Consider the following 25,697-nt stretch of genomic DNA (forward strand, 5'->3'; position numbering starts at 1 on the left):
AAGAATACATGAACAGATAAAATATATCTCAACTTGTATTCATATTAGTGACCCAAACCTAAGCATACTTCTTCTATTTGACATCTCATATTTTGAAATGTTTAATTATTTTCCAAATCTGAAATACAGATTATATTTATTTAAGATATAAACTGTTGTTGGTCTCAAGCTTAGATCCTTCTGAACAGAACTGGGGCTCTGTATCTCTCTGAGAGTCTGGCGATATTTTTAGTACTATAATTCAATATAAACATTTTAACTCTAGAAATTCAAAGTCTGGAGTCACCTTATGTATTTGCAAAATACTTTTAAATTGATAATTCTTTATTAATGTTTACATTTTTTGCCTATAAGCATTTTTCCTCCTTAAACCTGGATATGTTTGTACATATCTACACACATATACATACACATTTGAGAGCGTCTGAAAATCAAATGTTTTAAAGAAACATGTTTGCACTTTTTCTGGAAAAGACCTCAGTTTCCATTAGACACTGGATGCAGCTGGTGATGTTGAAAGGCTTAAATACTTATTTCTCCTCTGTATTCCTGTTTCCCTACAGTTGCTGCTGAAATCTAGGCTGTCAACTTCCCTTGGGTCTACATGACTGTGACAGCAGCAGGCCGGCCTGCCTGCCTTCAGCTCTCTCAGCTCCATATTATTAGTCAACCTGCCAGTTGTTATCATTTAAAAAATAATGTACTGTCTGCGTTTATCAAATTCGTGGAGGAGTCTTTGATTATAGATTTAACTAGTCAAATGTCCTCCACAATCACGCTGTCTGAGCACTTCTGGGTGAGCACTTGGTCTTAGTCAATCGTCCTGGAACTCCTCTCCATTCCTGTTTTTATTGGTGTGGGGGTTGGATGGGGCTGCAGATGCTTATTTATTGTGTTTATAGGGTTAACACTTTTTCTGTTGATGTCTAAAAATGAACCAGAAAATGTATTTTTACTGATCACATCTTGAGGAAAAAAAAGTCTAGTTCTTTTCAATTTTTAGAAGTCTTTCAGAAAGTGCATGGTCCATGTGTGGATATAAAACTATTGAGTGATCATAAACATCATTCAGTTGGGTGCAGAGGAAAAAAATGAATAGGATGATCTCTAATGTAAAAGTAGAAAGCTTCCTGGAAAAGTGACATAATAGCACCTAATGGACCTGTTCAATTTACAAGTGTTTTCATATAAATTATCTCATATAATTATAGCAAGTAGGAAGTTTGCCACTATTCCCACTTTAAAGAATGAAGGGAAGGAAGGCTCAAAATGCTGGAGTAACTTGTCCAAGGGCAACCAGCAACGACTTATGGTGTCTGATGCCTTATTTCACGTTCTTTCACATATGGTGAGTGACTCCTAACTTTACTGTTACATAAGACTTTCAACAGTACAGGTAATTTTTTTTGACATTGCCAGCATGTATTTTTAATTTAGACACGTCACACTTCAGTATTTTACACAAATCTCAAAAACCATCCTCATTCCTCCTCCTGGGGCAGACTCATCTCCCTTGCCCGTCATGGAGCTATCTCTGGAAGGTCTCTTTGCAGTTAAGTGGAGTCTGGAAAGCTAGTCTCCCAAACCTGGCCATGAACAAGCATTAGGAGAGATGTCAGATATATTGCTGTCTCTCCCACTGAAGCCAGACAACTAATCAATATTTGCTTTGTTCATTCGTTTTTGTTTTATTAGTACGTGTCTGCAGCACCTGCATTTTATAATCATCTTGGGGAGTGGGTACATGGACATACTACAGCATGCTTCTTTTTAAAATCCCCTTCTCCTTCCTTCTCTCTCCTCCCTTCTCCTCTAATTTCCTTATCTCAATTTTCATTCTTACTGATATTATTAATCTTAGTTTATGTTTATGGCATATAACATTTGCCTTCACGGAGGTTATTAGGCTCCTGTACATGGTATATCTTTTTTTTTTAAGGACCTGTCAACTCTGGTTACTCAAGCAACCAATACACAGATTAAATAAGAAGGACATTCTTAAAAGAGAGTAAGGAAGAAAGCGCTGATGTGTTAGAACCAGTGCAGTTTCTGTCATGGAGAAAGCTAGCTGTCCAAAGTGAAAAGTCTTTATAAAAAACAACACAAAAGCTACCCTACCAGTGCACATCTGGTTGCATGTCATAGGTAAGGTACTTCTCCTTTCCTCTAATTCTAAAGAAAGCATCGTTCCTAATCTAGTTATATATTTTACAAAATGACCCATGAGGGGAATACCTTCCAAGTTAAGTTAAGCAAGTTAAGCAAGTCTCTCTCTTTTCTTATGTGCCTTGACAGTATTGTCCTAGTAATGACAGTTCCATAGCCCACTTCTGTCTTCCTTGCCAAGAAGCACAAAATGAAATTGTAGGCATAGTTTTAATCATTTTCCTTCATGTAGGTTTTCTGGACTACATTCTTCCTTTTTTTTCCCCTTCAAAATTTTTTTCTCTTCTAAACTATCTGGCTCGTATCTTTTACTATTGTCTTCATGGGGTTTTATTTCACTGTAATTATGTCTTTCATTATAAACTTTCTCAGGCCTTTATTGAAGATAGCCAGAGTATAAATACAGCCTCACTGTAAGTGCCGTACAAACAATATGAGCATGCACTCACACGCCCGTAAGCAAGAGTATGTATACCAGGTGCACTGGTTTATTTAAATGCTTGAGTATCTCACACAGAAGAAATTTCTGCTGGCAGTGCACAGGTAATAGAGTCCTATTTTATTTCCTTTATGCTTCTAATAAAGACTCATTATCACAACCACTTCATGTAGTAACAGTGGATGATAAGATATTTGGTAACTTACATTGCACATTTCTTAAACTACAGTATTTCACTTATGTTTTTATGATTATATATATTTGTTGTGACACAGAGAGATAATGGTAGAATTTTCCAAGGAAATTCTGATACAGAATTATATCAGAAGTTGATCAGTGAACCTGTGTACTGTCTAGGGTAAATACTTTACATATGTACATACCACTATATCACATCTGTACCTTTGATTATTGTAGGAATATAATCCACATATCATGCATTTAGAGAAAAATCAGTTGTTGTATCAGTTAGTATAGTATTTGAGTGACAAAAAGTGAACCAAAAAATTAAAAGCCCTAAAAACTTTTTTAGTGTTGTTGAATAAAAACAAATCCAGACTTAGGCAAAGGGAGGCTTTAAGTTCCAATAGGGGATTTCAATAGGGAGAATGGTCCTCCCTCAGGATTTACAATTCACAGAAACAGGGTATTCTTTTATAGTTAGGGTGGTGGTGGTGGAGTTAAGCAGAACTAGCAGGGACTTTGGGAGTAAATAGAGCCAGAGGGAGAAGCGAGCAGATATAAGGATCAAGGTGGGATAACAGAAATGCTCCTTTCTGTTCCCAGCTGATCTAGAATGAACCATTAAGGGTGAATGTTTTGCATTCTAGTATTGGCTCGGATTTGGGCTCAGAAGAGGTTCAGGACCTTGGGGAAGAAGAGATTTGACTACAGTGTGGTGAAGCCACATTAGGGCGAGAAATGGGGAGTTGTGAGGATTGGTACCTTCAGTACCTGCAGCCTAGTGAAAAGTACACATTCAAAATGCTAGCTACTTTTTTGTCATTAAACTTCTTATAAAAAGCTCAGTGGAGTCAAGAAGCAGGCAACCTATAATACTGGATATCCTGCAAGTATTTCCATTTGAATCACTACCATGCACACGATTGCGGCTAGACATTTAAGTGTCCTCGGAATCAGCATGGGTTTAAGGTAGGCTGAGGTGGTTAGGTGAAAGATTTGCATATAAATACAAAGACCTTACCTATATTACAGCCAGATATGCATTAGATTATACATTTATAATATTAATTTATTAAGAAAGCACTGTAAAATGATAATCTGGCAACTTTCCTAGAAGAACCTTGTAGAAATACACATACTTGAGATTTATTGGTCATTTGTCCTTAAGAAATTAAGAAGTAGAAAGCTTTAAATAAGGTCATTCTGCCAAAGCGTAGCCCATAAAATGAAAGATAAAAGTATGAGTCATAGCGTGGTACAGGCTGAAAAGACCTAGCTGTAGCTTTTTATTTTCAAATCAGGAAACTGAGGCTCGTTGTGAAGGGTCGGTTTCACAAGTTTAATAGAGGGGTGGGAATATCAGTCAGACTGCAGAGCTCTTCCTCTTTGAGGTTAAACTTCACAGGTGAAATGTGGATTTATAGGTTATTTATTTTATTGATTATAAAAATAAGTTATTATTTATTGTCAAATGAGAATAAAAATTTGTAGGGAAATGTAAATGCCATGGCTTCATGTTTCTAACATACAAACAACAACTTTCTACCTATTGTTTGTGTGTGATATCATGAAATTGGAGAAAAGTGTAGAAGCACATAGCAAACTGACACTGGAAGGGTCAAGCAAGAGGTAAGATAAAAATTAAAAATGTAGCCAAACAGAATTTGGCAAAATGATGTGAGAAAATGAAGACTGCCAAATTCCATCCATAAAATATGCAAGAAAATTAACATGCACATCCATAAGGATTAATAAGTCATTAGGATAAGCATATAAACAAGGAAATGGGCCAAAGAAAATATCACTTTGATCAGCATTGGATTATGGATAATTTTAAATTTTATGTATCCTCATACTTTTTTTCAGCAACATAAAGATAAAATAAAAACAAATAAAATTAATCCCTTTTCTAAACTACAGGTCAATACTGATAAAAAATTTGATCATGTATTCATTTAGCACATCTTCATGTGATCATCAGCATTGCTAGCTACAGAATTTTGTTTAAATATGAATGTTTATAGACACATGTGTATGTGTCTCTATATGTTACTTATGTTTGCTGCTGTATTTCTTTACCAAACTAGCAATATACTTGTTTTTTATTGAATGGCTTACATAATAAATAAAAGTAACACATACTCATTTTAAAAATTGTAGAAAGTTTAGAAAAAAAGAAAGCAGAAAATAAAAATCACTGGTAATCTAAGCCAAAATTATCCATTTTGACCCTTTTGCAAATATCCTACCAGATCTTTTTGCATGCATGTGTATTCATAGGTGGGATTATATAGTAGCTACTTTTTGTTAGCTTTTTCCCACTTAGTAATATATCATGGTTATATGTGCAAAGTGATAAACATACACACAATGTCATTTTAATTAAGTGTTTGACATTTTTATGGGGAATTATTGTAATTACAAATCAATTAATGGTCATTTTACTTGATTTTTACATGACCATAAGCAGTGCCAAATTGAACATCTTTATGTATTCATTTACCGTTCTTGTCTAGTTGCTTCCTTAGGGTAGTTTCCTATAAGTGATATTGCTGGATAGCCATATTTTCAGAATATGAAACAGTTAATTTACTAACTCCCTGGAAGTGTATGCTTGAGTTCCAAAAATACTAATAGGTGAAAAGTTCTTTGTTATCAGGATAGTATATCATAGATACAACCAGAGTAAGCTATAAAGTCTTTTTCATGGGTAAATCAGTCACATTTATTACTGAACTGTCATTATATTTTGTTAAAATAGATTTGTATCTAAAATCATGATGTATTATGGTTTATACCTAGATGTTCCCCCAAAGCATCATGGGCTCATAGGTGAGGCTTTTGGAAGGTGGCTGGATCATGGTGTGTGATACTGGGATTAAGGGTGTGTGGCACTTGATTAGTCCACTAATTGGTTTAGCATATTTCTAGACGTGGCTGAATGGATTTACTAAAGACAGAAGCCCCACCCTAGGTATGGGTGACAGAAGCCCCATCCTAGGTATGGGTGACACCAACCAATAAGTTTATAACCTAGATGGAATAAAAGGGAAAGAGAGATTTGCTGCTGCTGCTGCTGCTGCTGCTGCTGCCACACCACAGACTGTTTCTCCTCTGTTATGGCCCTCTGCCATGCTGTCCAGCCTACAAACCAGCTGACTATCGACTGAAACTTTTACAAACTGTGAACTAAAATAAACCTTTTCTCCTTTAACTTTGGGTGTCAGGTATTTTGTCCCAGCAATGAGGAAAGTAAGACATGATGACCTATGTTTTATGAATGGTACTATCTATCATTCAGATTATTCATTACTTTTATCTCCTCTTCTCTTGCCAGTATGAACTCATTAATTGTGGATTTTGTAAATTCATCAATTTATATGGAAAGTATCTAATTAGTATTTTTTCAGTATCTATAAAGAAGACTTTTGCAACTGTTCATTGTGATTGTGCAAAGGATGTATTCTGAGAGAGACAGAAATTCTTCTTTTGAAAAATAATGAATAATGGATGGAAGGGAAAAAAGAGAAAGAAGGGAGATGTTCTCTATTAAGATCTACTGTGTATGAGGAATGTAGCTATATACATTCCCTATCACTACAGCTTCCCAAAATATTGCAGCAAGTAAATATTACTTATCATACTTATTCTCCAAATGAAGAAGTAAGGATCAGGCTGAAGAAATGATTTTCCCAATATTATATTGCTAGTAATTATTCTAATGATCAAAATCTGTATTATGTAAGTTATTTTAGTTTTTAAATACTATTTGGAAAGCATGGTGCTAGATGTTAGTATTTATTAATGTTGGCTGATAAAACAAAACCTCTTGATAAAAATTAGTTAACTTATGCTAGCCTAACAATTACTATAATTCACATTTTTATACAACTGTGCTGTTATTAATGGATTCCTTAGAATTCATCAGTCTGAAAAAAACTATGTCACTTAGTGAAGTGTTATATAAAATAATAATAAAAATAAATCTTGATTTAGATAAAAGATTGTGCATGTGTGCTAATGTATTTCTACTACCCACTTTCCTCAGCTGGTTCTATTAAAAACAGTACTGTAAAGACAAATAAAAATCAAAAATAAAATATGCCCAGTGCAAAACATTTCACAGAAATGCTTTTATGTGCAGTTTAGCAGTTATAATATCACTGGTGGCAAGGGAAAAATCTCCCTTTGAAAATAAGTGAAATGTGGATCATCGGTAGGATGTGTGCATTCACTTTTGGGAAGTAGGAGGTGTTCCGGGCTGTGACCATTTGCATGTATGACCATGTGGCCTGTGCTTTGGGAAGGCTTTGGAGCCTTCGATATGGACGTTTGAGCTTTGCTAAAAAGGTAGCGGTTGGTTCAACACTTGAACACGTTCAGATAGCCCCTCTTAGGGCACATCAGTATGATTTGACTTAAGAGAAAGAGAAAGAGGCAATGCACTCGCTTCTGTTTCCCGATGTAGACAGGGCATTTCATTTTAAAAAGAATGAATTACAAGAAGGGAAATATCTGGGTTTGAAGCAGTTGACTTTGATATGTTCCTTAACTTTTCTGAACCTTTCTTCATCTATGAAGTGAGTGTAACAATACTTCACTGAATTGTTCTGAAAACTGAATGCAAAAATGCTCAGTGTAATAAATTGGACAGCATCTGATCCATAGTAAGAAAGGAAAGCATTTCAGCTCTCTTCCTCTTTTTCATTTATTTCATGACTCAATTATAAAAATACATTTTAGAAAAAGTATTCTCCAGAGTTTGAAACACAGTATTTCCACCAGCAACTTCGGCAGGGCGGTGCTATCTACTGCTTCTTCAGTGACAAAGTACCTCCCAATACACAGGTAGAGTTGTGAGAACAAACACCAGGGACAGGAAGCACCCGGGACATCAGGACGGAGCACTGTGTGGGGCTGGGAATGTTCAATCTCTTTTACTCAGAAAGCAACCACGGTAGGGGAAAGAGCATTGAGCTCTCCTTGTTCCTGCAGACTCCCCTAAAAGGTGAAGCTTCAACCAGGAGAAGGGAGAACACTTACTCTGCCTTAGGTGACTTCTGGCCTCACGCTTTTGGAGTAAGCAGAATGGGGCTTAGGGAATAGGGTTATGGAGTTAACATCAGCTACTGTGTATATTCAGGCAAATGACTGAAGACTTATTCTGAATCCACGCAGACAATGTACTCAATGATAAAATTTTTATACTCACTTAAATAGTTTTCAAATATAATTAAAAATTTAGATAGAAATCATATGCTGACAAAGTGGATTTTAAAAGATAAGATGGTAGAATATTTCTTCTTGAGTAAAATTTAACATTAAGCATAAGAATAAAAATCACAGCCTTAAAAAAGTACAGTATTTTGACTAAATACTATTTTTTATTCATGAACTTAGATCAGTCCCGGTCAGTCTAAATGCCCATCATCTTTTTAGTGTAACGGGATTATTTCAGCCAGCCCGGAAATAAGAGCGTATTTATGATTGTCTGCCAGCCTTGTGTTGCAGAGCCTGGAGGCCCCTGATTACTCTGTTTATTTGCTGTGTGGAATAAGAACATCCTGCAGAGCCAGTTATCGCCTCCACTTACTTAAGTGATTCCCAATCCCATCATGAAGATCGACAACTGGATTCTTCGAAAGTGTGTGAATTTGAAGTAGTTCCAATGCACATGTAAATATCCTAACTTGAAAGGGCTTCCCCATGATATAATGGCAATGGTGAAGAAATGAAGCTGCAAGATTTCACATGAAAGTAATTTAGAATATGAATAGTTATTCCATAACTGTCATCCTCTCCGATTAGAAAGATAATTGAGGTTTCCCAAGCATCTTCCTGTGTAGCATACACTTTAATTAGCTAAGCCATGCATACTTGGATAAGAAAAGAGAATTTGTACTTCTGGATCACCCGTTATGTTCTAGGCAATACTAGTATAGAATACAATTTAATCTTGCAGCAGCCTTATGAGGTGGTTATTAAAATTCATAGGTTATGAGATTGACAACAGAGAGGTCATAAAGCCAGTGACTTGCAAAACTGGGATTTAAGCCAGGTCTCTCTAACTTCAAAACCTGATGTCTGTACGTATTCTGTAAGTGTACACCTGGGAATGCATGATGATAGAGAATATACTGACGTTTCACATACAGTGCCACCAAAGCATAGGATATTCTACATAATGGGAGATCACCAATGTTGATTTGTTTGTCTTTAGAATATGACTTTCAAGGGAGAAACCAGAAATGTTTGTAAAAATGGTAAGTGGATATGTTCTGAGCAAGAACTTAAAGTCCTGACTTTTAAAAATTTAATAGTTTGACTTACTTCCATTTCTACCTTAGTTCTGGACAGTTGAGATTGCTAAATAAGTTTCAAATTGCTACATAATTTCAGAGGAAATTTTTTAAAATGGGAAACTGATATTGGATAATGAGTAAAATTAGTTATATGATTTACAGAGACTGCTCAAACTTTGAGTTGATTCATATTTAGAGGAGTGAAAATGAGGGTTCCAAATCTCTTCCTGGCCTAATAATTATTGCTCATAAAGTAGACAATATTATTGGAAATGTGTGTGGGGGGGGGATTCTGAAAATGCAGTGGTATGTACCTGTATAGCTATTCAAGAGGCGTAGACAGAAGGATGGTAGGTTCAAAATCAGGCTAGGCAACTTTGGGAGACTCTTTCCATCTCAAAACAAAACAACAACAAAATGAAACAAAATGGTCATCAACATGGAAGCTTTAATGCTAGTCATGTATCCCCACTGTTTGTGATTTCATTCTTCTACCATCTCTTAAGGATTTTCTAAAGTAACAAATATAGATGCTCATAAAACTACACAATTTTTTTAAAGGCAAGGATAGCTCTGGACTTAGGGGTCTTCTAAAGCTAAATTCTAAACACTAACAGCAAATATTTTGTAAAGTAGTATTTCATCTCCCCCAATTCTCAATTTACCTCCCATTAATTCACTGTACTTTCTTCCTCTGTGTCAAGCAAAAAGAGGGTACTCAGTTTTCATCAAAAAATAATTTATAGGGGCTGAGTCCCAGACATCTTCAGGAAGCCGGTGACTCTCCACAGTACCTCCCTGACCAGTGTGCAAGGCAGGTGAAACCTTGGGCACACTCTGGGGCCTCAGTGGCTACTGGCCACACCCATAATGTGTCTGTTGAGGTTGGGATGAATCCTGGTCATCTTCAGGAAGTCCGGTGAGTCTTGGCAGTGCCTCCCTGACCAGCGTGCAAGGCAGGCAAAACTCAGGCACCCTCTGGGGCCTGGGTGGCTACTGGCCACACCTGTAGTGTGTCTGCCAGGGCTGGGCTGAATCCCGGACATCTTCAGGAAGTTTGGTGAGTCTCGGCAGCGCCTCCCAGACCAGTGTGCAAGGTAGGTGGAACTCCGGGCACCCTCAGGGGCCTCTGTGGCTACTCGCCACACCCATATGCCAGGGCTCGGCTGCACACCAAACACCTTTAGGAACCCAGAGAGCCACTCTGGAGCCTCCCCCACTAGTGTGTGAGCCACATGGATCCCTGGACAACTTCAGGGGCCTTGGTGGTCACTGCCAGAACAACTCACACTCCCCCTGGAAGCTCAGCTGAAACCTGAACAGAGTCAGTGGCCTTGAGGAGTCAACCCTCACCCCTGCCCTTCCAGTGTGAGAAGCAGGCTGTGTCCTGGGAAATATCTGAAGCCTTGGTGAACACGACCTGCATCCCCGCTATTCTTGTGGAAGCTGGGCCAAGCTCCAGACAGTCTCAGGGATGCCAGTGAGCCTCGCCTGCCCTTCCCACACAGGCCTTGGAGCCAGCTGAATGCAAGAAAATTTGGGAGCATCTGGGACCCCACCTTGCCACCACTCACCAGCTTAGGAGCTACACTGAGCACTGTGGATCTTCAGACTCTTGCCATGCCATTCACACAAAATCGGGAGGGTTAGGCTGCACTCCAGGGAGCCTCTGGATCTTCAAAAATGACAAAACATAGGAGCAAAATGCAATCCCAGACCTATACACCACACAAAACAAGTCCAGGAGACATCAAAACAGAAGAGCCTGGAAGTTATACATCTGAAATTTCTGAAACAATAGCAACTGAAATAAAGAAACAACTCCATCAGGCCATAGAAGACATCAGATCAGAAATAATGTCTCAGATGAAAAAAGAAATGACAACAATAATGAAAGAAATGTTCAGCACATCCAAAGGTGATATTGACAAGAAAATAGAAGGGCATAGACAACTCATGGAAACCTTCAGGGGCCAATATAGAAAAGAACTAGAAGGTATGAAACAGATGCAACCAGATATCCAGGAACTTAAAAATTCCATTGAAAGCTTGCAAAACCACCTGAATGAAGCTGAAGATAGACATTCATACCTTGAAGACAGCACTGCCACTAATGAATGTGAAAGGAGGGATCTCTTAAAAACAACAAGGAACCAGGAAATAACGATTTGACAACTGCAAGATGAAGCAAAGAGAAAACAATGTCAGATTAATAGGTATTAATGAAACAGCAGGTGTCAACACAAATGACATAAAAGGACTATTTGCAGAAATAATAGTAGAAAATTTCCCAGGCATGGAAAAAGAATCAGACATCCAGATAAGTGAAGCATATAGAACTCCAGTTAATCATAATCAAAATAAATCTACACCCAGACATACAGTGATCAAGATCCCGGAAACTCAACAAAAGCTTGGAATATTAAAAGCTGTTAGAGAAAAGAAACAGATCACCTATAAAGGAAAGCCTATCGGAATCACGGCAGACTTCTCAACACAAACCATCAAGGCAAGAAGAGCTTGGAGTGAAGTACTTCAGGTACTGAAAGAAAACAATTTCCAACCCAGATTGATGTACCCTGCAAAACTATCTCTCAAATTTAATGGAGAAATAAAATATTTTCATGGTAAACAACAACTGAAGAAATTCATGAGCACCAAGCCAATCCTACAGAAAGTATTAAATGACATTCTGGAAAGAGATAAAACAGACTGCAACTTCAAGAACAGCAACAGAAAGGAGCCACCAAGCAGAGCAAGCAATTAAACACAGGGAAAAAGGAGGATCCAACAGCAGGAAAATAGCATGACAAAGATAAGCCAGTACATATCCGTTATAACCATCAATGTAAATGGTCTCAATGCACCAACCAAAAGAAGCAGACTACCAGAGTGGATCAGAAAACAAAATCCAACTATATGCTGTACACAAGAAACACATTTAACTCAAAAGGAAATTCATAGCATGAAAATCAAAGGATAGGAAACAATACTCCATGTGACAGGAACCCAGAAAAAAGCTGTTGTGAATTTGTTTGCAGACAGTGTGAATTTCAAACCAAGAACAATCAAAAGAGATAAAGAAGGTCACTACATACTTATGAGGGGGAAGCCTCATGAGGAAGACATAACAATCATAAATATCTATGCACCAAATATAGGAGCATGCACCTATGTAAGACAAATTTTAACAGACATGCGAAATGAAATAAACAGCAACACAATCATAACAGGGGATGTTAAGACACCATTGTCACAAAGAGATAGATCAACTAGGCAAAAAAATGGGGAAAGAAATAACAGAACTTAACTAAACTTATGAACATATGGACTTAGTAGACCTTTACAGAGTGTTCCACCCAACAGCATCAGAATACACATTCTTCTCAGCTGCACATGGGACGTTCTCTAAAATAGGACAGAAAGTAGTACATAGAACATGTTTAAGTAAATGCAAAGGAATTGAAATTATCCCATGTATACTATCAGACCATAGGGCAATGAAGTTGGAAATTAATGACAAAAGAAAACATAGAAACTCCATAAACAGTTGGAAATTAAATAACATCCTCCTGAACAACCAATGGGTCACAGATGAAGTCAAAATGGAGATTAAACACTATTTACAAGCAAAGGAAAATGTACATACAACCTATAGGAACCTGTGGGATTCAATGAAAGCAGTCCTCAGAGGGAAATTTATAGCGGTCAACCCCCACCTCAGGAAAATAGAACAAACACAAATAAACAATCTCATGCTGCACCTCAAGTTCCTAGAAAAAGAAGAGCAAGTCAAATCCAGAGCCCAAAGAAGGCAGGAAATTATAAAGCTCAGAGCAGAAATTAATGCAATGGAGTCTAAAAAAACAATACAAAGAATTAATGAATCAAAGAGGTGATTCCTTGAAAGAATAAATAAAATAGATAAACCCCTAGCCACCTTATCAAAAAAAGGAAAGAAAAAACTGAAATATATGCAATAAGGAATGAAAGGGGTGAAATCACTACAGATCCTAAAGAAATTCAGAAGATCATCAATATCTACTTTGAAAAATCTTTACTCTCCTAGGATGAAAAATACAGAGGATATGGACAGATTTCTGGATACATATGAATTACCAAGATGAATGAAGAAGATATAAAAATTCTGAATAACTCAATATCAGACAGAGAAATTGAGAATGTAATTAAAAACTTGCCAGTGAAGAAAAGCCTGGGTCTGGATAGATTCACAGCTGAATTCTACAAGCAATTTAGGGAAGACTTAACACCAATTTTCTCAAACTCTTTAATGAAATTGAAAGGGAAGGAATTCTCCCCAACTCATTCTTGGAGGCAAATATTATCCTGATACCACAACCAGAAAAAGACCCAACCAAGAAAGAGAACTATAGACCAATCTCCCTAATGAATATAGATGCAAAAATTCTCAATAAAATACTAGCAAACAGAATACAAGTCGTCAAGGAGATTATACACCACGACCAAGTGCAATTCATACCAGGAATGCAGGGATGGTTCAATATATGCAAATCAATTAATGTAATACACCATGTCAATAGAGCCAAGGACAAAAATCACATGATCATCTCCATTGATGCAGAATAAGCCTTTGATAAAGTCCAACACTCATTCACGATGAAAACCCTACAGAAAATAGGAATAGATGGCCTTTACCTTAAGTGGATCAAAGCCACCTATGATAAACCAACAGCTAACATCATCCTAAATGGTCAAAAATTGAAAACTTTCACTTTAAATTCAGAAACAAGACAAGGATGTCCACTGTCACCACTCCTATTCAATATAGTTCTGGAAACATTAGCTACAGCAATTAGACAAGAGAGAGAAATAAAAAGAATAAGGATAGGAAAGGAAGATGTGAAATTATCATTATTCACAGATGACATGATACTCTACATAGAAGACCCCAAAAACTCCACCAAAAGTCTCATGGATTTAATAACCAAATTCAGTAGCGTAGCTGGATACAAAGTTAACACTCAAAAATCAATAGCATTTCTGTACACAAGTAACAAACAGACTGAGAGAGAAGTGAGGGAAATTACACCTTTCACAATAGTATCTTAAAAGATGAAATACTTAGGAATCAATCTAACAAAAGAAGTAAAAGATTTATATAGTGAAAAGTATAGTACTCTGAAAAAAGAGATCAAAGAGGATATCAGAAAATGGAAAGATATTCCTTGCTCATGGATAGGAAGAACTAACATTGTGAAAATGGCCATACTCCCAAAATTGTTCTATAGATTCAATACAATCCAATTAAAATACCATTAGTATACCTCACAAATCTACAGAAAAAATTCCTGAAGTTCTTCTGCAACCAGAAGAGGCCTAGAGTAGTAAAAGTAAACTTGGGAAACAAAGGAAGGGCAGGAGGCATCACAATTCTTAACTAAAAATTATATTACAAAGCTACTGTGATAAAATCAGCACGGTACTGGCACAAAACAGACCTGAAGATCAGTGGAACAGATTAGAAGATACAGATACAACTAGAAACACAATTAGTCACCTTATCTTCAACAAAGGGGCCAAGTGGGTCCAATGGAAGGAAGATAGCATAATAAATGGTGCTGGCAAAACCAGCTTTTCACATGCCAAAGACTAAAACTAGACCCATGTCTTTCACTATGCACTAAATTAAAATCAAAATGGATCAAAAATCTAAATATTAAAACAGAAACACTAAATTTATTGGAAGAGAAAGTAGGTAAAAATCCTGACAACATTGGGGTAGGCAGAGAGTTCATGTACAAAAACCAAACTGCATGGGAAATACTTCTAAGAATCAACAACTGGGATCCCATCCTAATGAAAAGTTTTTGTACATCTAAAGAAATCACCAATAAAGTAAAAAGAAAACCCTTGAATTGGGAAAAAAATTTAGCCAACTGCCCTTCAGACAAAGGACTTCTATCAAGGACATATAAAGAATTAAAAAAAAAAATCAGCCCTTCTAAATTCAAAGACCCAATCGAAAAATGGGCATCTGAGATGAATACACACCTCTCTAATGAAGAGATACTAATGGCGAATCAATACATGAAAAAATGTTCAACGTCATTAGTCAATCGAGAAATGCAAATTAAAACAACACTGAGATTCCATCTCACCCCAGAAAGAATGGCTATCATCAAGAAATCAACCAATAACAAATGCTGGAGAGGCTGTGGGGAGAAAGGAACCCTACTCCACTGCTGGTGGAAGTGTAGACTGGTGAAACCACTCTGAAAATCAATTTGGAGATTCCTCACAAAAGTAGGATTGGAAGTCCCATTTAACTCAGCTATTCCCCTTCTGGGTATTTTCCCAGAAGAATTAAAGACATCCTACCACAGCGATATATGTGCACCCATGTTTATAGCAGCACAATTTGTTATAGCTAAATCTTGGAAACAACCCAGATGCCCATGCACTGAGGAATGGATAAAAAAGATGTGGTATTTTTATACGATGGAGTATTACTCAGCTATTAAAAAAGATAAACTCAAGGCTTTTTGTAGGTAGATGGATGCAACTAGAGACCATACTCATAAGTGAAATAAATTGGACCCAGGTGTGTAAACATCATATTGTCTCCTTGGTGTAGGAACCTGAAAGACTAGGGAAAACTCAAAATGTACAATAGATGATAGGAAAGGGAAAGAAATTGCTCAAAGGAAGGAATGACTGGGATGAGGGAAAGAAGAAAAAAGGAAGAAGGAAGGCAAAATATAAATATACATATATATATATATATATGAATAGCTGCAATAACTGTATTGCTGATGTCTGATGGTGTATTGAAATAAATAATTAATGCTTACAAATTTTTATGTTCTGATCGATTTTGCATGCTTGTGTCTGGTGGTCTGAGCAAGTGAGTTGAAGGTAACAATATGCACGGGAATTACACTGGTGAACTCCTACCATCTTGCCTAGTGATACTCTGTATTATCTCTAATGTTTTTTCGAAGAATTATGTTCTTAGTCTCTTTAATGGTTTGAGCAATCTTTCATTCTTACATCTGGTAATTTGAGCAATGTAGTTGAGGATAGTGATATGTAATGTAACAACCACTGTTGATTCATATTATTTTGTCTTAGACCCTGTATTACTTTGAATGTTCTTGCTCTGATTTGTTTATGTTCATGATACTGGTATGCTGTGACTGTTCTATTTTTTTTGTTTGTTTGTTCATTTCTCATTTACTACTCTCTTAAAATAAAAAAAAATTATAGACCACCTAAGCCAATGCATATGAGAATTTAGAACTTTCTCTTTTCTTTGCCAAAATGCCCTGAAATTTTGGGCTTTGTTTTAGTAACTACCCTCTTCTATATACCAACTGCCTGTAGATCTGTATCAGTCTGTATTCTGGGTGATGAGACACAGTGATTCTAGAGGATATAGCAAACTTAGTGTTATGACTGAGAATAGCTGATATCATAAGGATCTTAAAGAGCTTACGTGTATTTACCTTCCTATGCCCACAATGTCAAACACAGTTCTCCTCATGGTAGGACCAGGTGAGAGCTAAAATTTCATGTATAGCTACATGTGTCAGACTTTCTATACTCCGTTGCACATGTCTCTTGCCCATTTCTGTCAGGGGAGACACTCAGTAAACTAAGATCGAATAGTCAGTAAATAGCAGAGCTGAGCCTTGACTTCATGTCAGTCTGACTTTATATTTTCCATGTGATTTCTTAACCACACTTAGCACCCCAAAGTGTTATTTGTGAAGTGCCATCTTCATGGGTTTGTTTATCACCTTTCTAGTTAAATCTAGCCTTGAGAGGCAAAGGACCACAGCTCAGTAAAGCTGTGACTCACAACTGGCCCAAGGGCCGATTGGAATGCTACATATTACAGTCAATCACTTAGTACATAATTAGTGTGTAATGAAGAGGTAAAAACTAAGGCGCACACAGAGAGAGCCAGGCTTTGTCAATAGTAATGATCCTTTGTGGCCTGAGTCTCCACTGTCATTTTCATTACCGTTATAGATAAATAGTAAACAAAGGCAGTGGGTAGGATGGCAATATGAGGTAGAAAGAAAATAAATGAGAGAGAATAATCTTTGCATTTGTTTACCACTAGAATGCCCTCCAAAGTTAACTTTGCCTGAGTGGCATTTTAAACATTTGGCCTTGTTTTCTTTATAAGGTTTATGATGTTTTTATGATTCTCTGGCACTACCTGCTTGAAGAATTTTGGAACATCAGAGTAAAGTTCACTGTTACTTAAGTCTAATTCTGAAAGAGAAGCTCTCCTAGGTCTCAGCTTGAATGCTCTCAGTGTGGAGAAGTTACTGTCTCACCAGGTAGCCGCTCTGTCTTTGAATAGTAGAGTTGATAAGAAATTCTTACCTTCCCATCAGTACAAAATCCATATTTTTACAACATTTTAAAAATTATTCTGTAAGTATATCTGGAAGAATAACATGGCAACATAGGTTCCTAGGCTGATTCACTGGGTCCTGGAAAGACCCTGTGTTTATTAGCATTTTTGAGTGAGAAAACTGGCTGCATGGGGTATGCTAGACCTACTTATGTCACTGGTAATATGTATACAATTTGGGGACTTCTTTCAGAATTTTTCAGTTTTAAAATTTAAAACACGCCAGATGTGGGGGCTCATGCCTGTTATCACTTCACTTGGAAGACTGAGGCAGGAAGATCACAAGTTTGAAGCCGGCCTGGGCTACATAAGTGAGTTCAAGATCAGCCTGGACTACATAGTGAGACCTTGTCTTAAAAGAAAAAAAGTCTTTCTTTAAATTTCTAAATTGCAAAAAAATATCATTTGATTTTTAAAATTGTGTCTAACATGTGGTCAAGTCAAGATCTCCCTTGTCCTGGCATTGGGGCAGTGAACAAAATGGTCTGACAAGGGCACATTTAGACCTGCACATTCTCTACGGTGACTGCAGTCACAGACTGCAAGGTACGTTTTAGCCATCCAAGCACAGGCTGCCTTGAGACTCATTCTCCAACTTCCCTGCGCTCTAGTCACTTGAAGTGCTTGCTGAAAAGACACAAGACTTCTCAGACTTCACCCAGAAATACTGATTCAGTAGAGCGAGCCCCAGAAATCCTTATTTCTCACCAGGGCTGGAAGTGATTCTGAAGCACAAGGCCCATGGACCCATTCTGAGAACTCCCTAACATTAGCAACTGTAACAATGTCAGTAGTCTATTTGGTTCTGCTTCAATAGACAACTCTAAGGATGATGAGATTTGAGGTCCTTTTATAATTTTTCAAATATGCCAACTGAGAATGCCAAAACAAATCACTGGGCTTTCACAAGTAGGGTGTGTGTGTGTGTGTGTGTGTGTGTGTGTGTAGGCCATGAAATTTAAACACTTTCTAGCTGCTCCCATCTGACACTGAGATGTTCATCATGCTATCCAGACCCAGCTTTGGGGACTTCAGACACCTCTGGTAGCGAGCCTGAAGTAATACAAACGTCCCTGCATCCACCGCAAATCTCTAACAAGAAGAAATGAGTAGACTTGGAGCCGACGTGGGAAGTGCCTCCTCCTCCGATCAGAACAGAGCAGGAAAGCATGTGATGGGGGAGGGGGAGGAAAGTGTGTGGAAGCTGTGGTGGAAAGAGCGTCGCTTTCTTCCCAGCTCAGCTGACCACCTCATTTGTACTTTCCCAGACCGTGACCACACTGCGCAGCCATGCTCCTGGTTCACTTGCCTCACTACTGAGCTACAGACAGGCTCCAGCACAGCTGGTCTCGGAGCTCGGGCATGACCCAAAGTGCTGCCTGTTAAAGGGTATCTCATCCACCTGCCTCCCCCTGAGCAACAACTCGGTTGTGCCTCTGCCCCTGCCTTCGCAAGGTGCATGCTTGGAACCACTGTTGGGAATTAGGCAAGGCGAACCCCAGTCACACCAGCAAGACTTGCAGCTTGTCTTTACTGAAATTCTGATCCTTTGTTCATCTTGGGTTTTTGGCATTGATTTTGAATTTTTAAAATAGTCCATTAAAGTTTGTTTTTCCTTTTTGTCTTTTTGAGACTTGCAGTTCAGGATAGCCTTGAGCTCACTCTGTAGCCCAGGCTGGTCTCAAACTCGCAACAATTCTCCTGCCTCAGCCTCCTGAGTGCTGGGATTACAGGCGTGTGCCACCACGCCCGGCTCCATCAAAGTATTATGTATCTTGATGATTCTGTTTTTTAGCGTCCCTTAAATTTAGCTCCTTAGACAAGTTCCTTACTCACCTCAGCCTAGGCTGGGCTCTAATGACAAAGTCCTGTGCCTATTTACCCTGAGATCTATTTAGACTTCTCTCTCATGGAAATTAACTTCCTTATTTAAAAAAAAATCAACGCTCACTTATGACTTAAGCATGAGCTCTCCTGAGGCCTGAGAAATCATCTGTTTTAAACTCAAAATTCTACAGACCCACCTCACATACAGTTGCGCAGCTACTTTGTGACAAGGTAGAAAGGGAATTCAAGTTTTGTGAATCTTTCAAGAATAGTAATTTTTAAAGTATGAATGTTACTCTTATTTTCAGATTTAGCTTATATGCTGTTTAACATCATCTATCAGTATTAAGCAGAAAAGTCCTCAAATGGACTTCTACTCTAAGCTTTAATTTTAAGGATGAGGACATTTAGTAAGGATTATACATTAAATAGTGACTAGAAAGCAAGCTCTTTGTGAGATACTCTGCTAGGTACCATGGGACACATGAATATGAGTGACACATAATTCTTGCCAAGTGGCATTTATAACTTAGGAGACGTTATTAATCACATTGGCCAGGATAAATGGAACATCTCACTGAATGAGAAGTAGTAGTCTATTAAATCACTGGACTCTCCCACACTTTGAAGTGCTTTATACTGAGCTCAACATGAAGTTAAAACTTCATTAATTTTAACCAGCATAGTAAAATAGGACATGGGGAAATTCTCAATTTGCTGAATCAATATACTTATAATAGATGTTTACAGGTCACAGTTGTTAGATCTGAGAGAAGGAAATAATTGGTGTTATTACTGTTATGGTAAAACATGAAATTATCTAATGTTTTTATCATTTTGAGCTATTTCTTAAGCACATTTATTCATTATAATGTAGTGGAAAATTCTCTTACTTCTGGTGTCACCATTCATTTCTTCAAGTTCACTGTTGATTCCAACATCTATGGAACTCATTATTTTGTCAATCTGGGGAAATCAAAACCAGGGAAGTGGGTTAGTACATTCACTTGGTCATTGCATTTTAAAGTAACTTCCACATGCCAGAACCAGATATTCTTGGTATTAATGTCACAGCAATACGACAATTAAGCAACAGATAGAGAAAGTTTTAAAGGGAAATAGACATCTTTTGAAATATTTTTCAAAATATAATTTATGCTTCCCTTTCCTAAACTTCCAAAATGAGCTTGCCTGTTCTCTGTACTTCTTGAACTTTGTACTTGGATGAGTCAGTAAGTTAGGAACTACGTACTTTTTCAGTTCAGAAGGGGTGAGGATAAGTTCAAGTGATGAGATCTACCCTCTCTGGCAAGCTGACAGCATGCATCTAGTTTGGCTGGTGAACGGGCAGGCTTCAGCTCATGGGCTAGGCTTTTGGAAGCAAGAACTCACTCAATGGTTTGGCCAGCCACAGCTGATTAGTAGCATCCAATCACAAGAAGATAAGCATGGGAACAACGTATTTCTAAAATATAAGTTAATTAATTTTGTCTCCAAAAGAGGATTTTCAATGGATTCAAAGAGTTAAAAAATACAAGAAATGGATATACTCCAAACACTAAGCATTTTGTTAGTTTGGAATTTCAGAAGATGTGACTATCTAAGCCACAACCATCTATGCTTTAATCCCTCTCCTCGAAGAGACAAACTGTGTCAGGTGGCAGGTTTAGGAAAGGATAATGAACGTTACTTAAATGTTCCATTTTGTTCACCCTGAAAGAGACATGGAGATATCAAGTTCCCAAACAGTTCAATTTATAATGTCAATATCAGAACCATATCCATTTCTAGTTCTCACAATACTATAATGACCTAATGTGCTTCAAAACTTAATTTAACTGGCACAGTCTTTTGAGAGACAAAATGTGACATATTAGAATGAAATGTCAAGAGAGACTCTAGTCCATTCTTTAAAAGAAATTCAAGAAAAAGCAAGAAGCTTTATTACTTTATGATGTAATTCTCCTCAGGGACAAAGGATGCTTCATAACCTTGCAAGGGCACTTACTTTCTGAATAATTCTTTTAGATTAAAAACTTTAAGTACAGCTTACACTGGTGATACTTGACCCCAAAACATTTTTCCTTTAATGTTTCTCTGATAGCTGTAAAGAGGGAATATTAAGTGATATGTGTTTACTGCATAGTTCTTGGAGAAGAGCCAGGATGGCTCTGTTTACCATTAAATTTAAGATTACAAGGAGTTGTTCAGAAAAGATAGGATATTTTAAAGAAGGGAGACAGGCTAACAAATAGCTTTGCAAGCAGCAAAATGACATGAAGCAAAATATCAATTTTTTCTCAATTTGTTAGCTGCAGTGCTTAGGAAGACATGATGTGAACATGCTCTTGCACTGTATATTTAATTATTACTTCTGTTTGAAAGAAATTTCTATGGGAACAACAGATCTCCCCACATGTGCGGGACTGTGTTTGTTTTTATACTTGTGAAATTACTATGTTTTACCCATAGGACCTTTCCCTTCTGGTTGGGGTTGTATGCATTTGTTAATTTTTCTTTTGACCTCTGAAAGACTTAAAAAGCTGAAAGCCCTTTCCTGAAGTTACTTCAACTCTAAAGTCTTATACAAGGAACAACAACAAGAAGAACTAGGCTTACTTCTTCCCATTCAGATGTGAAAGATGGTGTTCTTTCAGAATTCCCTTTAGAACTGTGTTCAGCAGTTGAAGATTCACTCCAGTTAATTCTTGATGCTTTCTCTTTTGAAGGGTAGGCAATGAGATCAGAATCAGACTTAGAGACACTTTTGGACAAATGCATGTCGATCAGGGCTTTAGGTAACGATCTTATTCTCCCCAGAGTACATGCTCTCTCCACAAATCCCCCTGTGTTGACCACCCACTGGTCCCCGCTGCGGGACCCGCTCCTGGTGGTTTTTGTGCCAACAATGGTATGGTTCTCCAGTTGGCTACTTTTTTTGTGAAAAATTGTTCTACTGACCACTTTGGGTTTAATTTTCTTTACCAAAGGTTCAGAGTTATTTTCTATTGGAGTCTGCTTGAAAGGCAAAGGACTGTTTGCCAGACTGACTTCTTCTTGCCCTTCTTCACATTGATCTCTTTTTCCATAGAGATGAAATGGATTTTCAGGGGACTCACAGGCTGGAGAGGATCCATGCAGAAGGCCTGCAAATTGCCCTGGATCATATTCCTTTGGAGGATCATTGTCTTCCTGTTGAGAGGTGTCACCTGCAAAAGGGAAGAAGGATGTCAGGGTGCTTGTTCATAAAGCCATGGTACAGTAGCAGTGCCCTTATGAACTTGTGCAGTATGTGGACATTTGGTTCATTGCTACGTTGCATACTCTCACTTTATGAACTACCCATGGCCCCATGGTGCCATGTATAAAGTGCATGTGTGTGTCTGAATTAAATCTTCCTGATGCACCTCAGGGTTCATCTCAAAAGTATGAAATGAGTATGTCACTTGTTTTCAGAGGGTAAGTTTCATACTGAATAAACAAAATTTGATTTTTTAAAAATTGGAACACCTACATTTAAAGCCTCAAAGTGAATGCATCATCATGCTGTAGAATATCAGGTAAGTAAGTCAAAATTATATATAACAACATCCCCTTGCTCTCTCCCTAGCAAATAAATGGAAAAACAAGTTAACAAATGACATTTAATGAGTATGTGCTATGTATGAAGCACTGAACTAGGAGTTATATTTACATTTTATCATTTGATCCTCATAAAAATTCAGTGATGTGATTATTCATAAGAATCATGGTTTTCTGACAAACAGAGCTATGGACAAAATATTGAATTCTCCTTTTTTATTTTTTGGTACCAGGAATCGAACTCTGGACCTTGCGCTTGCCAGGCAGGTGCTTGTGCTGCTGAGTTATATTTCTGACCCGGAATTCTCCAATTTTTGAGCAACTGGGAACCATAATAAGTCTCAGTGGACATTTGCCCAGAGATTTCTATGGACAAATCTGCTCTTTGCAGTGAGGGTTGCAGGTCTGCCTGCTACTCTCTCCCTGGGGTTGTTATGAGCAGGTTTATTCATAGCTGCACACCTCTCCAGACTTCACCTTTGCCCCTGCTCAGCTTTTCCAAAAAGATCTTCCTGTCTAGACATATCACACCAATGTCCTGCGATGGAGGAAAAAGAAATAATAGGAAGAAAGGCCCAAGAGACACCAATCTCAGGGAGAAACAGTCCATCACTCTTAAACCACTTTAGTCTTCTACACAAGTTCCACCCCTTTCCTAAGTAGCTACACTATGTCCTTAATAATTCCATTTTGTCTTTCCCTCATAACAGAGGCCATTCTTGGGGTAGACAGAGGATGGTTAGTGGGGAAAGACAGCTTTGAACTCTAAAGACTGGATTTTTCCAGGTGTGGTGATGCATGACTATTGTCATAGCACTTTGGGAGGATGAGGCAGGATGATTGTGAATTCAAGCCCAGCCTTGGCAATTCAAGAACTTAGTGAGAGTTTGTCTCAAAAAAATCCAAAAAGGCTGGGGATGTAGCTCAGTGTGAAGACCCTGAGTTCAATCCTCAATACTGCACTGAGGAAAAAAGATCAAAGTTTATGGCTTATCATCTCCATTTTTTAGAAGTCAAAACTAACACTTGGAGAACTTAAACTGCAGGAGTTCTTCCCTAGTAAGGTAAGAGGTTAAACTAAGGTTCAGGCTAAGGTCTATCAGGTTCCAATATCCATTGACCAGGAATACACATCTTACTAGTAAGATCAAAGAACAATTAGGGTTGGTTTACAACAGGACAAGCACGGGGACTCCTTTTGGAGATAGATACATTTCTGGAAATTAGGAAAAGTGTACTGCCCAGATGGGACGAGGCTGGCCCAGGCCAGAAGAAATCACCTAGAATCAGGAGCTAAAATACTGGCTATTATTTTCAGCCATTAAGTTTGAGGTGGTTCGATATGTGGCAATAGATAACCACTACATCCCAAGTTTCAAAGAATGAACGCATTTTTCACAATAAATTAGGGAGATGTTTATATTTCCACATCTGAAAAATAATGAGAGTAATACTATATACCTAAAAGTACGGTGAAGATTGAATAGAAGTGTCTTAGTTTATTTGGACAGCTATAACAAAATACTATAAACTGGATAACTTAAAAACAACAGATATTTATTTCTCATAGTTCCAGAGACTGAGAAGTGCAAAGAGTCAGTACCTGATGAGGGCCTGCTTTCTGGCGCATAGACAGCACCACGTGAGTATCCTTACATGGTAGAGGGATGAAGGAAATTTTTGGGGTCTCATGTAAGGGCATGAGTCCTGTTCATGAGGGTCCCGCCCATCTAACTCATTCATTTCCAATGTTTTCACCACTTAACATTGTCAATTTTGTTGATATATATATTGGGGGAAGGGACATAAATATTTGGATACAGCAAGAAATAAAATAGTTAGAACAGTTCCAATTGTATAAAACACATTGAATATGTTCCTATTATAATAATGATAATTTTTAATTTAGGTGATTCTACTTTTACAAGGAAATGTGTTAACTGACTGTATTAGGTATCATTACCGATTGCTGTTTTGACATGACAGTCACATGGAGTTTATGCCTTTGTTCTTTGCATTTGTATCCTTTAAAATATATACTTTGAAAAGATTTTTCTGTTTTCTTACTATTTTCTTAGAGGAAACAGGCAAAATATATAAATAAAATTGTTTTCATAACTTGTCTCATTTAATTTCACACTTCTCTTTTGATAAGTGGATATTTCATGCCAAGGTACAGAACTAAATATGTGTGAATTCCAATCTGATTCTCAAAGCATCATTAGCATTCCAAAGAAATGCCCGTAATAAGGAGCTCAATCTCTTACCCATCTTTCCTCTTGATCTTTAACACCTATGTAAATACCAAAAACGCCCCTCCTCAAAATTGCATGTTAGGACAAAAAGAAATTTTATGTGATTTCTTCTTCTATTATAGACTATAATTTTTATCTATTAGGTCACTGCACTAGCTTTTAGAAAATCAAAATATTTTCCATTTTTGGTGATGTTGATATTAGTAGAAACTGTAATTTCACAAATATATATAAAACACTTTCTGTGTATCAAGTGACAAAATTTTAACAGTTCCAAAGGCAATGTCCTGTCTCCACCTCACTTACATTCTAGCCAAAGACCACAACTATAGGAAAATAAAAACAACAGTATAATTTCTGGTGATGGTTGAGTGCTATGAAGAAAAGAAAGGAAAGGAAGAGACAGGAATGAAAGGGAGATGTTGTTGGTGACTACGAAATGTCTTTGTAAAGAGATAACTTTACAGAGACAGAGCATTGATTCTGAGGAAGTTAATTATTCAAAGTTTGGGGGAAGATTTTTTAGGGCGATG

At 37.5% G+C, this 25,697-nt stretch overlaps 1 protein-coding gene across 2 annotated transcripts in view; it reads right to left on the reverse strand.

Moving 5' to 3' along the window:
- The window catches only part of Anks1b (ankyrin repeat and sterile alpha motif domain containing 1B), a gene marked incomplete at its 5' end in the record, with an annotated part of 1,074,464 nt that overhangs the window by 431,580 nt on the left and 617,187 nt on the right, over positions 1 to 25,697 (reverse strand). For both annotated transcript variants that reach the window (XM_005374511.2, XM_013518589.1), the window contains 2 exon segments: positions 20,221 to 20,293; positions 21,947 to 22,536. In XM_005374511.2, the coding sequence (XP_005374568.1) occupies positions 20,221 to 20,293; positions 21,947 to 22,536 (663 nt within the window).

This window comes from Chinchilla lanigera, unplaced genomic scaffold, assembly GCF_000276665.1.
Source record: "Chinchilla lanigera isolate Chin_1 unplaced genomic scaffold, ChiLan1.0 scaffold00004, whole genome shotgun sequence".
Classification (NCBI taxonomy): domain Eukaryota; kingdom Metazoa; phylum Chordata; class Mammalia; order Rodentia; family Chinchillidae; genus Chinchilla; species Chinchilla lanigera.